General features: G+C 42.0%; 1 protein-coding gene across 1 annotated transcript in view; it reads right to left on the bottom strand.

Moving 5' to 3' along the window:
- Nucleotides 1–1,621: 1,621 nt before the first annotated feature.
- Nucleotides 1,622–17,564, bottom strand: part of LOC137616436 (leukocyte elastase inhibitor-like) — a 359,050-nt gene continuing 343,107 nt past the window's right edge. Inside the window, exon 8 of the mRNA XM_068346185.1 lies at nucleotides 1,622–11,179. Within this exon, the coding sequence (XP_068202286.1) occupies nucleotides 11,052–11,179 (128 nt within the window). The 3' untranslated portion in view covers nucleotides 1,622–11,051. The remainder of the gene's footprint in view (nucleotides 11,180–17,564) is intronic.

Here is a 17,564-nt window from a genome sequence, read left to right as displayed (position 1 = left end):
AAGACCATAATATAGAGGCTATGGAACTATCTAGGACTACAAAACAATGGGCTGATTTTGAAGTGTCCTAGAAAAGCTGCTTGTCCTAGCTAAAGTCTCTCTTCTACCCTCACCAAAAGGAAAGCAACCACTGAACAATTACAGTGCAGTAGTTACCCTCTTGTGTGAAAAATTTTTTGGTTATCGAAAGAGTTGTGATATGTATAAGGAAAGAAAAGAATAGGCCAGACTATCCTGTATGTGTAGGCAAATAAAAAATGTGCCGTAACCAAAGAGGGATCCTATGTAATACTATCTGGCCAGTCGAAGACGCAATAATTCTCTAGTGGTAGTGTCTCAATGGGTGGCTGGTGCCTTGGTCAACCTACTACCAGCAACTTCACATATTAGCGGTACCTCTGAAAAGGGGGCTGACATAGGAGAGTGGGCCATTGGGGTAGTTCTCTTGGGACTTCAAGTAGAAGTGCTACCAGATCTGGATAACACTTAGCTTGAGGTCATCTGGGAGCCACCAAGGTCATCCCGAGTCCTGGTCTAATTAACACTCTGTTATCAGAGGATGGATGAGGCTGAATAGAGAGGATAGGCATAGGTGTCTAGGTTATCCCATGGGTATTGGAAGGCATTTTTTAATACAACCAATGGGTCTGGAATGAGGGAGCCAAACGTGGGGAGCGTCCTGTTTAGCCATGTGGTAAACAAGGCAATACCTAGAGAACAACCCATCAGGGCAAGTATCTTCTCCATGAAGCAGGGATGAAAGGGCCACTCTCAACCTACAACCTGCCCCTGGTGACTGAATGTGCCTGCTGGTACATTCTTCTTGCCCAAAATATACTTAGCTGACATCTCTATTGTGTGGAATACCACCGAGACATGCATCCGCTTCATCAACTTGCAAAAAGAGTGCGAGACGGTGCCACTTGCTTGTCGACGGAAAACACCATGGAGGTGTTGTTGCTCATCAACACTACAAAGTGCGTCCTCAAACGTTCTTGGAATGTTTGCAACACTAAAAAGGCTGCTTGCATTTACAGAATATTGATGTGAAGTTGCATCTCTTCTCTTGATCACTACACGGATACAACCAGGTTGTTCAGATGCACACCCCACCCTTATTTTGACACATCTGAGAACAATTACATGTCCAAAGGCAAAAAGTTGAGTATGACTCCCCTGGTAAGGTTTTTCTCATCCATATAAATAATGGAAGGTTTGTTAGTATGGGAACAAATGTACATTCAGTGTGTTTTTACTTCATAATACGATACTAATATGTAATTATTACAAATATTACTATTGTATACAGTTAAGGGAAACAATATTGTTATTAAAATCCTATTAATTTTAAACACAGCTATACTTTTTGGCCACAGTAAATGGATGTAACAATAAGACCATACAGTACTCCTTGTCGCTGAAGAAAAAACTGAGAAGTCTGGCATGAAAGTGAGCAAGTCTACTTGCCCATCCTCACCACCGTTAACAACCTTGTTAATGAATTCAATAGGCGTTCCATCTCCACCAAGAACAATTCTCTATTTCATACGACATTCTTTTTTTTTTTATATAAAAATAGGAAATCAAACAAATCATAATTCATAAAAATAAAAAGACAAAAATTCTGATATCCTTTATTATTACCCATATTACTCTTCAAATTATTTTAGTGCATGATCAGTACAATATTTCATTAAAATTACTAATTTCTAGATTTGCTTTACCTTTTACATTAATTTTGTAGTATTTTCTCTTAATGTCTTACTTACCAGCTACTGGCTAATTTATATCAAACCTAAAACCTTGGCTTATTTACAAAGCTCCATACTTCTAATTTAGCTTACTAAAAAATTTTAATTGTATTCTCACTTAGTATTAAATTGTATATAAAAATATGACAAATCTTCAACAAAATAACTTACACCAATTATAGTATATATAAGCAAATAAAAAACTGACTAGAGCTGAAAATATATCTCACTAAAAATCAAACGAGTGTATGTAACTGATTAACTAAAACTAAATAGCTGCATATAGGTGCTTGAACTTTATAGAATACATGTACTAAGATATGTAAAAACTTGAACTAAAATTTAAGCAGCCTGAGAATTGATAAAACAACTTTATTATAAATAACTTTTAAATAACTATATACTTTATAAGTACAGTAACTGATCCAAAAAAATTAATATTTTATATATTTGCTAGCAAGATGTACTTGAAGTACAGATAAAATTCTCCAAGGCGATAGAAAAATTAACCAAGGCATACTTGCTAAACAGAGCATAAATCAAGCAAGCGTGATGTCTAAAAGTACACAATGCTGTTTTAACAAATAAGCAATGCCTTATAACAAGCAAATTCTTAGTAAGCTGTATATACTTATCAAGAAGGTCAAAACAAGTAAGAGTACGAATTCGGGAAAATACCAACAAAATTTTCTTATCAATAAATTTTAGCTTTTTGTGATATCTATTATTCTTCTGAATAATTACAATAGAACATTAAATTGATTCTTTTTTTATATAAGGAAAATTGGTATTTAAATGTTCCCAACAATAATATAGTTGGGATATATTTTCCTACGAGGTAAATAAAAAAGCTAAGATTTACAGGCTGATGAGAATTCCGGAAAGCCATAATACTTTAGTTTGATACATTATAATGAGATCCCAACTAAATCAATATGAATATCCTTATTATAGAAAAAGTCAGCACCACTTATTCATTTGCAAGTAGTGTAGAGCTATATACTTTCTTTGGAAAAATGAAGCCCACTTTAAATGAATCCTTTCTATTTGAATACATGAAGTTTTAATTTTTTTTAATGTGAAATCTTATAATGTATACTGTACTTAAAATACAGCCCATTTTGTAAAGTTCAATGGAATTCCAGACACATCAGTCTTTGGTAGTAAAAGAACAAGATCAATTATATATAACTGTCTTGTATATGTGCTCTGGAATCCACCAATGCTAATCAACAAATTATCTAAATACCTGTGTAGTTTGACCAATTGACTGAGAAAATAGTGGGGTAGGAAGGAAGTCTTGTAATTTCAAGTACCGTAGCAAGTGAAAAATCAAACCAATTAATAAAAATCGTATTTGCTTCACAAAACTCATTAGGTGTAATTACAACTAAAATAACAGCTTGGGTGGGAAGAAATTAGTTGCTGAACTCAGAAAAATGCCTGACTGACATTAGAGGAATCTGCTTGAGGACTAATAAATAGGGAGTCAAACTTAAAAAGGCCAAGCCCTTTCTTAAGATAACAGATTCCTATTTAGACCTTCGATTAATACAGAAAAAGGGTATTTATTAGTGAAAGGAGATCTATGGTGTTGAAGTGCATCTCCTTCAAAGCTGTGTCTTACTTTTCCTAATGGTATGGAGAGGATGATATGCAATAAGATTGAAGCTTAGTCAAGTGAAGACCCCCAATGCTTGACCTTCAGAGGCCCCCTCAGTATGGAGAAAAAGAGAGAGATATTTATCTACATTTCATCTACCAGAATGAAGTCAACTTTTTAATTCTGTTATTTATCCTGAAGTCACAATCCAAGTTCAGAGTGAAGGAGCTTGACATTTTGGGAAGTGTCCCCTGAAACACTGTCATGATCAGTAGTGTCCAGGTAAAGATACTCCTTTCATGTCTTAAAATATTTACTTAAGTTTTGGATCTCAAAGTTAAGTATTAAAAAAAATGCTAATAAATGTTTTTTATTCATTTCTAATTCCAGGCGAAGGGCAAAGTCGATATCAGTTCCTTTGGATATTTTGATTCTCTGAAAATTATGAATAGCAGAATCTTCATAGAAGAGGTAGCAAACAAACAAAATTGATTGGTGTGACCTCTTGTTGGGCAAAATCTGTCCCCATCTATCTGTAAAATTAGTCAAATTTGTCTAACTTATTGGGTGATCTTGAAGATGCAAAATGTTGAGCAGGAGAGAACTCAAGACTGGGTCCAGTCATGAGGAAACTCAACATCGGAGCAGTTTGACCTTGGGTACATGATAAAGAAGTGCTGGCTTCTTGTATACACTGAATCTTCAACTGTTTGTCAGCTAATGTGGCTTTCTGCTTGCACAACTACAATTTAATCTGGAAGCATCATTTTCTTGTTCCAAATGTAGTTTGGTCTCAAGAATATGGGTTAATAAGCTAATATGACAATTTTGGGGACCATTAATATTTTTCCATAACTAATACAAACCTGGAGTTATTTATGAGGATTATATTTCCGCGGCAGCTGCAAAGTAGCCATTAGACTTTAAATGCGAGGTAGCAACCCTGCCTAACCGCTAGAGCAGATAGGCCGGGGTGGCTGGGGGCTACCCAGCCTCCTCTATATATACTCTCACAGCAGTGAGACATGTCACTTTTGATTCCAGGTTGGACTTCTGGGGGACAGGTGATGGCGGGCCAATTCATATAAATAATTCCAGGTTTGTATTAGTTAGGGAAAAATGCAAATTATCTCCGAATTTGTAATTTGTTCCCATTCTAACAAATCTTCCGTTATTTATGTGGATGACTCACCCTTATTTCGGTGGAAGTCCTAATAGTGGCATGGACATTGACCCATTTTTACCTAGTACAGTATAAGACTGTGATCTAGGGAAAACTTTGACACCTCGCTAAAATATACAGTGAGTATTATAGCGGCCTGAGCAATACAGTGTAATAGAGTAAGTTGTCTTGTGTGAACATCATCTGAGTTTAAATAGGACAAACAAGACAAATCCCATGGCTTACCTCCCAGAAAGTGATGGGGATGTGTACAGTATAATAAATTAAACTTATACTAGGCTACACAAGGGAAGAGATAATTACCTGCAGAGGTTGAAGCCAGCTTGCAGAGGGACCCATAGTGCTGTGCCCCAAGGGAGGGGAAAATGAAGAAAGGAAAGTCAGACATTCTCTCATTCATCCCAGTCTTAACCAACGTAACCAATGCCCTTAAAAAATTGCTAGTTGTCCATCAAGGAGCCTAAGATATTCTTAAACCCCTTGATAAGCAGCCACCACAGGACTGATAGTAAACGTATCAAGTCTCCTGTGGGTCACGTCTTTTAAATAATGGGCGATGAAGGTGGACAGTCTCTTCCACATGACCGCTTGCAGTACCTGCGACACGGAGAAGTTTCGTTTGAATGCCAGGGAAGTACTGATTCCCCTGACATCATGGGCCCCAGGTCAATGAGCCTGAGGAGATTCTGGAGTCAAGGCTCTTTTGATCACTTGGTGGATCCAGGAGGAAACTGTTCTTGGTGATCCTCCTCTTTACTCTCCCTGAGCTAACAAACACAGGTGTTAGTCTGGGCAGTGTTGCTGCATTGTGTTCAAGATAGTATCTCAAACTCCTCACTGGGCATAGTAACAACTGATCTGGGTCATTGGTTACAGAACGAAGACTCGCAATCTGAAAGGGACCGAATCTATGGTCCGCAATCCCCCGGATTTTGAGTCTTAGCAATAAACTCAAGGATGAAGCCAAGTGTCACTTCCCCTCAACACCTTGAATGGGCGATGTCATATGAGAGGCCATGTAGTTCACTGACTATCTTTGCCGGAGCTAAAGAGAGCAGTAACACCGTCTTCAAAGTGAGGTTTCGGTCAATTACATGGCGTAATGGTTTGTAAGGAGGAGGTTTCAAGAACCTGAAGACACGAACCACATTCCAAGGAGGAGGCCTAATCTCTGACTGAGGGCAAGTGATCTCATAAAGAAAGCTCCAACGAAGAGGAAATATCAACTCCCTTCAGCTTAAAGGCAAGGCTTAAGGCTGAGATATAACCTTTGACCGCCGAGACTGAAAGCAGCTTTTCCTCCTGAAGGTATACAAGGAACTCCACTATTACTGGAATAGTGGCATCGAGTGGAGAGAGATTCCCTCCACGACACCAACCACAGAATGCTCTTCATTTTGCCTGGTAGACTGAGGCTGAGGACCTATACAAGTAACCAAACATTCGTTCAGCAACTTGTGAAAAGACTTTTAGGCGTGAAGTCGAAGCGACTGCACGGTCCTGTAAAAGATGTTCGCGCGTGGTTGTTTGAGTAGATCTGATCGTGGAAGGAATTCTCTTAGTAGATCTACTAGAAGTGATGCCATAGCAGAGCTACAAGGGTTATCCTTAGATCTTTGAACACTCTGGTCTTGTTGAGCAATCTTCTCATCAGACAAAACAGGGAAAGGCGTACACATCGATGTTTTCTCACCGTTGTTGGAAGGCATCTTGCCATAGAGCCAAAGGGTCTGATACTGGAGAAGAGAATAGCGGAACCTTGTTGTTTAGAGCTGTAGCAAACAGGTCTACAGTCAGGGAACCCCACAAAGTCAGGACTTTGTTGGCTATCTGACGATTCAAAGAACATTCGGAACCTACTATCTGATTCACTCTGCTCAGATTGTCCGCGAGCACATTCCTCTTGCCTGGAATGAGGGGGCTGATAGGGTTACCGAATGTTCTTCTGACCATCTGAGGATCTTTACTGCAAGATGGCATAGAGGTTGCGAAAGAGTAACGCCCTGTTTGTTTCTGTAAACCACTACCGTGGTGTTGTCGCTCATCAACACCACAGTGACCTGCCAGCAACTGCTGCAGCTGATGAAGAGCTAGGTATGCTGTTCTCATCTCTAGGAGATTTATGTGCTGGAACCTTTCTGACTCTGACCAAAGGCCGGAGATCGTATGTTGCAGCATGTGAACCCCCCACCCTTCTTTTGATGCATCTGTGAAGAGCATCAAATCAGGAGAAGGAACAAGAAGATTCTGACCCCATTGAAGGTTTTCATCTACCATCCACCAATTCAAATCCGTTATTTGCTCCTGAGTTATGGGAACTTGGATGTTCAGTGGATCTTTATGATGGTTCCACACAGACTTTAGCTGCCACTGCAGAGATCTTATTCTAAGGCGGCCATTTGGAACAAGACAGATAAGAGAGGTCAGATAGCCTAGTAGACTCAACCAAAGAAAAGCTGGAAGATCTTCTCCTATGAGGAAGGGAGCAGCCACTTCTTTCAGTCTGTGTAATCTTTCGTCTGATGGGAAGATTTTTTCCTGTATGGTGTCTGTAAGCATACCAAGGTGTACCAGTTTCTGACAAGGTTGTAGAAATGACTTCTCGTGATTTATCAGAACCCCCCAGGTCTTGACAAAACTCAAGAAGCATATCTTAATGATGAAGAAGGGTCGTTTCCGAGTCTGCTAGGATCAGCCAGTCGTCCAGATATCTGAGAAAATGGATGCTGTTCCTGTGAGCCCAAGATGATACGAGGGGGAACACTGGTGAATACCTGAGGAGCGGTCGCGAGAACGAAGCATAGAACCTTGAACTAGTAAATCTTTTCCTCATGTAAGAATCTTAGATACTTCCTTGAAGAAAGATGGACTGGGATCTGGAAGTATGCTTCCTTCAAATCTAGTGTGCACATTAAGTCCCTTGGACGAACTGCTTGAATGACCGAGTCTGCCGTCTCCATTCTGAACCGAGTCTGTTGAACAAACTTGTTCAGAGGCGAGAGATCGATGACTGGTCTCCAGCCTCCACTCGTCTTTTTCACCAGAAAAATCCGACATTAGAAGCCTGGAGACCCGTCCATGACCTTTTGGAGAGCACCCTTCTGCAGCATGGTCTGGACTTTGGCCCAGAGGGCCAGCTCCTTTGCGGATCCCTTTGCATAGAAGCTTAAGTGCACTGAATCCCGAGTTAGAGGAGGGAGAGATTGAATAAATGGGACGCGATACCCTTGGGCGATCACCTCGACCATCTAGGGTTCTGCCCCCGTGAAGCTGTCACCTCTACTAGCAGAGCTGTAGGCATCCTCCCACAGGTGGAAGGTGATGAGGGATGCCATTCCTACTGGGAGTGACCACCTCAGCCACTTCCCTTTCCTCCTTTCTTACTTCTGAAAGACTTGAATCCTTTCTGGCCTTTAGATGGAAAGTGCCATTTAGACACTTTAGAAGGTCCAGAGGACCTAGAAGATGACTGGCGAGAGGAGGAAGGTGCATGCTGAGGCCGAGAAGACTGAGAAGGTCTGCCATAGGACCTGGATGTCATGGCCCTATGGAGGAGAGAATCGTTAGACGATTTTCTCCAACCCTCAGCTGCTCTCTCTCTCTCTCTCTCTTCCGTGACGAAGAGAAAAGAACCCTCTAGGGTGGAGTTCCTCAACCGGGAGATTTCTACCTTCGGCACCTGTTTGTGGAACTTTTCTATGATGGTATCCCTTCTCATGAGTATGGAATTCACCCAAAGGTTGACAATATGGTATAAAAGGAACTCAAAAGTTTGGGTACCAGACATAAGGAAAGACTCCACTATCCTGGCCGACTCCTTAGAGAGATCATGGGAGCAGACCATGAAGCCTCAGGATCCTAGCCAAAGGTCAAACTAAAAAGCAGATTGCATAGCGTACTACGCACCTCTCTCTCTATTCAGGAGCTCAACTGCCGAGAGTGAGGTCCACAGATAGGAGAGAGTCTGGGTCGGAACACCCTTCGTTAGGGACTCTACCAAGGGTCGAGGGACATGGTGGAATGAGGTTCTCCTTTGTTCTCATAGTACTTCCTTTGAAGAACAAAAGAAAGTGGAAGGGACCGAGAGGAGGAACCTGCCCTCAAGGAACTAGAAGTTCCAGCTATCTGAGCGATAGCTTTCCTTTTGGCGGTTGTCAGACCCTTAGACCAGGGCAAAGCTGCACAGGTCTTGGAAGGCTTCTGAGTCTTGAATATCTTATCCAAGACCATATCCTTCCCCTCCTGGATGGTAGAACCAGGAGTAGATAGCCTATTGGTGGACCTCATACAGGCGAGGATCTGCCAAAAGGTATGCTCCGACTCGCGTCTATCTTGCTCGGAGTGATAGTTCGGACTGGCCGCCTTTGGAAAGTTTTCATCATCAGAGTCCAAGGGGTCATACACCTCCAGACTCACATCCAGAGTCTGGGGTCTAGGGGAAGCAACAACCACCCCCAGTATCCCGGGGTTGTCATGGAATTATGCGATCTGCGCTCCTACTCGACCACCCCTCGAGAGAGTGCGCACGAGAAGGAGGTTTAGAAAGAGATTTGGAGGAGCATGAAGAAGATGAACGCGCTCTGCTCACCCAGGAAGGCGAACAGTCACGCTTCGTCTTCTTCCTGCGTCACCAAAGCCCCTCCCACTGGGAGGCAGACCACTCCCTAAAATCATCGCAGGGCGAACCCTGCTCGCAATGATGCCCTCATTAGGTTAAACACAGAAAGTGTGGGTCAGTCTCTACAAATGACATAAAGGTCTTGCACGCAGCAACCTCGCGCCCTGGACAGGTTTGCATGATGAAGGCGATCCGAAGAGGAAACACACACACCTGTAAAGAGAAAGCAAAGTGAGAAAGTCCAATGACAGTCAGGAGAGGAGTGGACTTTCCGATTTCTACTGAGCCAAAAGAAAAAGTGATGTCTCTCACTGCTGTGAGAGTATATATATAGGTGGTTGGGTACCCCCTAGCCAGACCCAGCCTATCCACTCTAGCTGTCAGGCAGGGTTGCCACCTCACATTTAAAGTCTAATGGCTACTTTCCAGTTGCTGAAAGATAATCCACATAAATAACGGAAGGTCTGTTAGTATGAGAAAAAATATCTAGAGCATTGCTCAGGCCATAAATAGGGCCACACAAAGGTTCAAGTGTCAAAGTAGAAAAGTCTACTAACACACCTCTTGTTCTAATGTGTATTGGTTGCTTCTACATGATACAGCTAGACATTATCCTTGGTGTCAAAAGGATCATGTAAACCCGTGCAAATCTAACCATACGTGTATTTTTCAAAAGGCCATACAGTATGGTTGTGACAATAATCCTATGTCTAATAGTACAACTTCTATACAGCAAGGTTCCAGTCTATAGTGCTTCTCCTATCTATTCTTCTTTTAACGTGAAATATTTTCTGAGCTTTTTTATGATAAGGCCAAAATTTGGCAAGGAAATTGTTATACAGTAAGCACTAATGAACAAAAAACCCCACTTTAATACCATGGCTTTCAAACAAATACAGCTGATAGGGATTATCAGCTGTATTTAGCAGTGTCATGGTGTGAAAATGTGGGTTTTAATTAGCACTTACAGTATAATGATTTCCTTGCAGGATTACCAACCGTGTTGAGTGTCATGGAGTCAAAGGAGGGTATTCATTATCAATTACAGTATAATGATTTACTTGCTAAATTTTTTCTCTATTATCAGCTAAAGTTTAAAAAATAATCCACCATAAAAGAAGAACTCCCATTGAATGAAAGAATAAATGAAAGGAATATCTGAAGCAGCAGAAAGATTCACCGATAAGATCATGAAAATTTACAAAACTCAGACTGTGGTAAGCTACGAATAGTAAACTATAAACACATGAGCAAAGGTATTTGACTGATAATGACCTGAGAATTCTAGAGAGGACAGATATATCTCAGATTCTATTTTCAAACTATGAAACACGCCGTACAATAAACAATGGATTTGTTGTTAACCAATACTGTCGTGCAAAACTAACCACTTCCACCTACCCCTTAATCAATGTGGAAGCATCATAAAATACTAAAAATTAAAATTAATTCAAATCATTACCCAGAAATCTATCCTGATATAATAAGAGAGGCACCATTAATATGTGTATTGCGGTAAAATATGAAAACCTCTGTGTAAATTAAAACCTCTGCTTTCCAGTTTTCTCAACAGAAATGTATTTCAAGCTTGTATTGCATTGTCTGTCTAATGCAAATATAAAATATGTAGTAGCCCTGAGTACCTCAAATACAGCCTAACTAGTTAATACACATATCACACTTGGGAAAATTCTTCACTCAAAATGACTTCTACGCTTGGTTTACCTCTGTTAAGGGATGATAACAGCTTTAACTCACTATTCCTTTTAAAAGATTAAGAATGATAATTTGTTGTGATCAAGCAAGGTCAGAAAAATACTCTGCATATTGCATTTAATATTAATTTTAAAAAATGGGTCATGACTGCAATTAGAAAAAAAAAAACCATGAAAGTGATTAAAAATCAACAAGTTTGCCTGCAAAATACACAAGATTAGATCGCTTATCACGAATGTAGAACATGAATGGATGATCCGCAACAAACTGAGTAGTCCGCATTACCATTCTTGTGTTTGCAACCATACCTGTTAAAAATTAATACAAAATTAAGGAAAAATGGTAACCTCTATGAATCTGCTAATAAATATACAGTAAAGCAAGTAATTTATAAGCATACACTATTCCCCATCAAATTTCCTATCTTACTAGAACCTACATTGCTTTACTTGTTATTGTACCACAGTTAAGGAGAAGAGAAGCATGAAAATTATTTTATATTCTATCAACTTTTAAGAAATACTGTAAGCAGTTAGATCAAGGGAATAAGCCGTTAGATCTATGGAATAAGCAATTAGAACTAGATATCACTTTAGAAGATTAACTACCTCAACAAGTTATGCTATATTGTAGTGTCTATAAATACAACATTCTATGGGTAGTTAATTTGATTCATAAAAAGTACACAACAGAACATACTTTCATGTTATCAACATTCAAGTTGAAAGCTAGAGACCTAAACTTCCTTCTCTTTGCTGCTTTTAACTTACAATAACACCCATTTGCTACTAAAATAAGGGTTTTATTAGAGAACCATGACTTATGAACGTCACCTGTGTGTGACACTGTGAACTCCCGATTCACGGATTGCGAGTCAGAGACAAATGGAGAGGGGATTAGTAGCCGGTTAGGATGTGAAAATTGAATAAAAAAAATATGACTCTGTTATTGACTACTTCAGACACTGATGACAAGCAGATAGTATACTGTTTGCTTGTATGTCTGGCTTGGAATAACTGGGTTCTGTTGTTGTGTCTGATATTTATCATTAAGAACAGTTGGCATTCCTGATGGAGTATATTGGATCATGTTGGTATGCCTGATTAGAGGATTATTGGGTTATTTTGATATGCCTGATTAAAGTATAATTTGGTTCTGTTGGAATCTCTTATTGAGTAAAGTACAAGAACATATTAAATTCATATTCAGCCCATTTCAAATCTATGTAAGATATGCCTATACGGTTAAATTATCCTGTCATTAGATTCTAAATGTTCAAAAACAGAATATTACCCCAAATTTTCAAAAAATTAAAAAAAGTCTTACACACACTAAACTATTTCGGGATGTCCTTTTATAATATAAAATACTGAGAGAATAAAGATTGAATGAACGAATGATTTGAAGTTCTCGGGCATCCTGTCTTCGAAGAAGTCATTGTTAAAAGACATTATTGTAAGTGATGCAACGAGCTGAGTGATAATGTGGTGACTAGTGCCAGCCAAGGGTAAACTAAACGTGGCCATAACAAAAGTGAACGGACTTGAATCTAATGCAACCGCGAATTGTCAAGAACAGTGTTGCTGTGTATTACAGTTAAGTCTGTTACTAGATCTACCTGATTGTGTGTCCCTACACCACGATATGACCAAACCAGCAAACCTGTGGAGAACGTGAATACAGCAAAAAGGACTCAAAAGGTCAGTAGTACCCAAATGGTTTACAGTGATTAAAGTGATTCACTCTGTCAGTAATTCCCTAGTAGGTAATTCAGAGTGATAAGCAGCAAAATGGCTGCACAAAGCATTGGTTTCCCAGTGCCTGGATGCACCTATCGAACCGAGGTATCCACAGAGCCCATCATTACCGCAGCGCTCCTGAACGCACACACAACGACTCATGCCCAGGGCCCAGTAGCTCAAGCTTGAAAAACTTAAGCGCCCAACGATATCAGCGGCCGGCACGAGTGGGGAGTGGGACTATTTCCTAACTCGCTGGGGCGAATACAGCAAGGGAACCGGGCTCGAAGGCGATGATGTTGTGGTACAGCTCCTTGAATGTTGTGAGGAGAGCCTACGCAAGGACATCACCAGCGCCGCGGGGAGGAGCCTGGTAGGCGAATCGGAAGAAGACGGGGAAGCCTAGAAGGACAGTAGACCTTCAGACTCTCAATGCTCATGCCACTCGTGAAACACACCACACCCAATCGCCCTTTCATCAGGCCCGTTGTGTCCCACCGGGGAAACTAAAAACAGTGTTCGATGCCTGGAATGGATACCACAGTGTACCACTGCACAAGGAGGACCGCCACATGACCACCTTTATCACACCCTGGGGCAGATATCGATACTGTGTCGCCCCACAAGGCTATGCCGCGTCAGGCGATGGCTACTCAAGGCGATATGATGAGATAGTATCCAACGTCCGTGACATGACGAAATGCGTTGATGACACATTACTGTGGGCCGACACTATTGAGGAAAGCTTCTACCAGGCAGCCACTTGGCTCAACGTCTGCGGGAGAAACGGCATCACCCTCAACCCCGACAAATTTTTGTTTGGCTGTCGCGAGGTAGAATTCGCCGGCTTCACCATCTCAATGGACAGTGTGCGCCCTTGTGCGAAATACCAGCAGGCAATATCAGACTTCCCACGCCCGAAGAACATTACCGACGCTCGATCGTGGTTTGGCCTAGTAAACCTAGTGTCTTATGCTTTCAGTATGGCTGAGCGCATGCTCCCATTCTGCGAGCTACTGAAACCCAACAAGGCATTTACGTGGACCGACGATCTTAAAAGCGCATTCCAAGCATCTAAAGAGGCCATTGTAGATGAAATTACCAACGGGGTGCGCATCTTCGACAAAACCAAGCCGACATGCCTTGCGACCGATTGGTCTAAAGAAGGCATCGGGTTCTGGCTGTTCCAAAAACATTGCCAATGCCCAACAGACAAGCCATTCTGCTGCTGCGAAGGTTGGAAGGTGACCCTAGTCGGGAGTCGTTTCACGCACCCAGCCGAATCCAGGTATGCCGCGATAGAGAGGGAAGCCCTGGCGGTAGCCGATGCCCTAGACAAATCACACTACTTTGTCCTCGGCTGCTCAAACCTGGTCATTGCGGTAGATCACAAGCCACTATTAAAGGTGTTGGGGAACCGATCCCTGGATGACATCCCGAATCCCCGCCTGCGCAACCTAAAAGAGAAGACACTGCGCTACCGCTTCCGCATCGTATACGTGCCAGGGATGCGCAACAGAGCAGCTGATGCCATTTCACGTCATCCAAGAGGCGACACCAACCCAGAAAAACTGTATCTCCCTGACAACAATGCATCAGTCTGCGACCACTACATACCGTCGGTCCACCACGATATCCTTGCCGGCATACGCATGAGGGACTGTGACACATGCACGATTGAAGAGCCCGCATACCTCACAGCCCTAGATTCCCTTCCAGCGGTCACCTGGGACCGTGTACGGGAATCTAAAGCAAGCGATCCCGCCCTTCACGCGCTCACAGAGCTCATCGAACATGGGTTCTCGACGTCAAAAGATGACATGCCACAACACCTCCGTGCGTACTACCACCTACGGAACGAGCTCATCACCTTCGAGGGTGTCGCATTGTTCAAAGATCGTGTTATTGTCCCGACGTGCTTGCACCAGGGTGTCCTATCCGCATTACATTTGGCACATCAGGGTGTTTCCATGATGACTGCTCGTGCAGATGCATCAGTGTACTGGCCAGGCATTACCGCAGACATACAGGCGACTAGAGATAACTGTGAGGATTGCCACCGCATGGCCCCCTCCCAACCATCCGCCCCCCCTACCCCACCTGTCTTGCCTGTTTACCCATTTCAGTCAATGTGTGCCGACTACTTCACTCACAAGGGCACCCACTACCTGGTAATTGTGGACCGATACTCGAACTGGCCACTTATATCAAAGTCTACCAGTGGTCCCAAAGGACTAATTAACAACCTGCGCCGTGCAATCGTCATGTACGGAATTCCTGAGGAACTTGCCAGCGATGGTGGGCCAGAATTCACGGGAACCGAAACACGTGGGTTCTTGAGAGACTGGGGTGTCCACCACCAACTGTCATCAGTAGCATTTCCACACAGCAATTGCAGAGCGGAAATCGGAGTGAAAACGATGAAGCGCCTGATTACTGACAACACGGGGACAAATGGAGACCTAGACACAGATGCCGTTCAGAAAGCAGTCCTCCAGTACAGGAACACTCCAGACCCAGTCACAAGAATCTCCCCAGCCATGTGCGTCTTCGGTCACCCGATCCGCGATCTCATCCCTATCCTTCCTGGGAAGTACAACCCCCACACCATATGGCGCGAAACCCTGACATCCAGGGAAGAAGCCCTACGCAAGCGCCATGTCCGCATGATGGACACTTGGTCACAACACACTCTCCGTCTGCCACCCCTACGGGTTGGTGACCATGTTCGCATCCAGAATCAAACTGGCCCACATCCCACCAAATGGGACAGGACCGGGACAGTCGTCGAGGTAAGGCAGTACGACCAGTACGTGGTAAAGGTTGATGGCTCGGGCCGAGTATCGCTGCCCAATCGGAAATTCCTGAGAAAGTTCACACCGGTTACGACCCCGACAGAGCCGCAAAATATAACCTATGGTGGCATACCCCTTCAACCACCCGCAAGCGCGGCCCCGACCAAGCCGAAGGAGACTAACCGACACGTATCAACACCGCCGGACCCGCCTGCTTACCAACCACAACTGCTGGCTGACCGACATTACCCAACATCAGTCGATCAACCTCCCCCACTCACGCCTGTAAAGCTGGCCAACCACACTCGCCAGCTTATACACACAACGCCGAACGACCAAACTCCACTGCCCCCACCAGCAACACCAAGTCGTGTCAGACCTTCAACGCCAGCCGCCCCACCCCAACTAGCAAATCCCATCCCACCAATTGGTCTCGCCGTGGGCCGACCATCCAGGACTGTCAAAATGCCCAAATGGCATGAAGACTATGATTTTTCATCTCATGCATAACATGTCTATGTCCAATGTCGTAGAATGCTCGATCGACCTGATATTATATCAGACATTGCATTACTTTCATCAGTGTAATTATTGCTTTGTGTAACTTGACTAGTTTGAAGAATGTTTGATCAACCTGTTATTAGATTAGATGTCGTATTACCATCCTCATTACATTCATTTATCAGTATGATTTACAGAACTATCAGACTGTTCAGTGAAGATTTTCCATTTTAAATTCAATGACCCAGTTAATTACTGTTCAAACTTAATCAGTCTCTTCCTAGCCGATCAAGACTTGGGAGGAGATAGAGAACCATGAATTATGAACGTCACCTGTGTGTGACATTGTGAACGTTGTAGAGCACACCCCTCGCTTGTAGCTCATTTGTACATTGTTTATATGCCAAATACAAATGGAAATCGTTCCTATTTATTTATTTCATTAATGCACAATTATTCATGACTTGACCTGGTAACAGAGTATTATTTTCACGAAACTCCCTCTGTCCATATTTCTCTTGAAGACTGGTTATATACAGATGTTTACCCTAACACTAAAAATTTTCCATTTTCTCTCCCTTCGATAAGCTTAGGCCTCTAGTAGAGTATTGAAAAAATTTGACGTTTAATGGCAATAACTTTGGCTTAGCTACGCCGCAGCTACATTATCTTTTCAGTTTTGTTGTCAACCTCTCATTCAGTTTTATCGTTGTTAGCCCCCTCCATATTGCATTGATTTATGTAATTCAAGTTGTTAACAATTGTGAAGAGAGAGTATTCCTGAACAAATAAATTTACAGTTCATTATTCTTCCAAGAATATTCCTACTGCAAAGGAAAATTGCTAATTGCCAGCATCATTAGTCCTTCTCAACCTTGGCGAAGTAAATCTGTGTGGCAGAGCCAATCGGTAGGACGTGTTCATTTAAAGTGGAGTACCAAACAAGTAATATTCGGAACAGCAATTATGATTCTGCCAATACCATTTTTAGCCAGAAATTAACATTGGCTTAATTCACACAATCAACTATTTATGCTTGAGAAATAAAACAAGAGATCTAAGGCGAAGGTCCTTCTGAAATATGTCTGTAAATGAATGGCATTCTTAACACAAAAGAGATAAAGAGTTAACTGATGTTCTCTACCCTATGGCTTAATATGACCAACAGATTCTCACTGTAGCCAATCTCATGATATGATCAATAGAATAACCGGGTAGATAATAATAAAGGTTATTAGCATTGTTCCTTCAACTCCCAGCTGCATTATTTGGCAATTTACTTTTTGTATATTGCTGTGGTTTCTTCCTACCCTACAGTTCAACTTATTTAATTTCGTAAGTTGCAAATGAAAATGGAGCCCATTTTATAAGTTTTTGTTCAACAAACAGACTTGTTATTGGAGATACTCTTTTCCCGTACAAGGACATCCACAAATATACATGGACTTCACCATGTGGCATCTACAAAAATCAAATAGATTACATAGCCATTAATAAAGAGAGGAGGAGGACTGAGAAATGTGAGAAGCTATAGAGGTGCAGTTATTGGTACTGATCACCAGCTCCTCATTGCCACACAGAAATTAAAACTGAAAGCACCCAACAGAAATGTAGATAGAATACCTTGATTTGATACAACTAAGCTTCTAGAAGATAAG

Source organism: Palaemon carinicauda, chromosome 22 (genome assembly GCF_036898095.1).
Source record: "Palaemon carinicauda isolate YSFRI2023 chromosome 22, ASM3689809v2, whole genome shotgun sequence".
Taxonomy (NCBI): domain Eukaryota; kingdom Metazoa; phylum Arthropoda; class Malacostraca; order Decapoda; family Palaemonidae; genus Palaemon; species Palaemon carinicauda.
The sequence above is the reverse complement of the archived record's forward strand: the minus strand, read 5'-3'. Positions and strand labels throughout refer to the sequence as shown.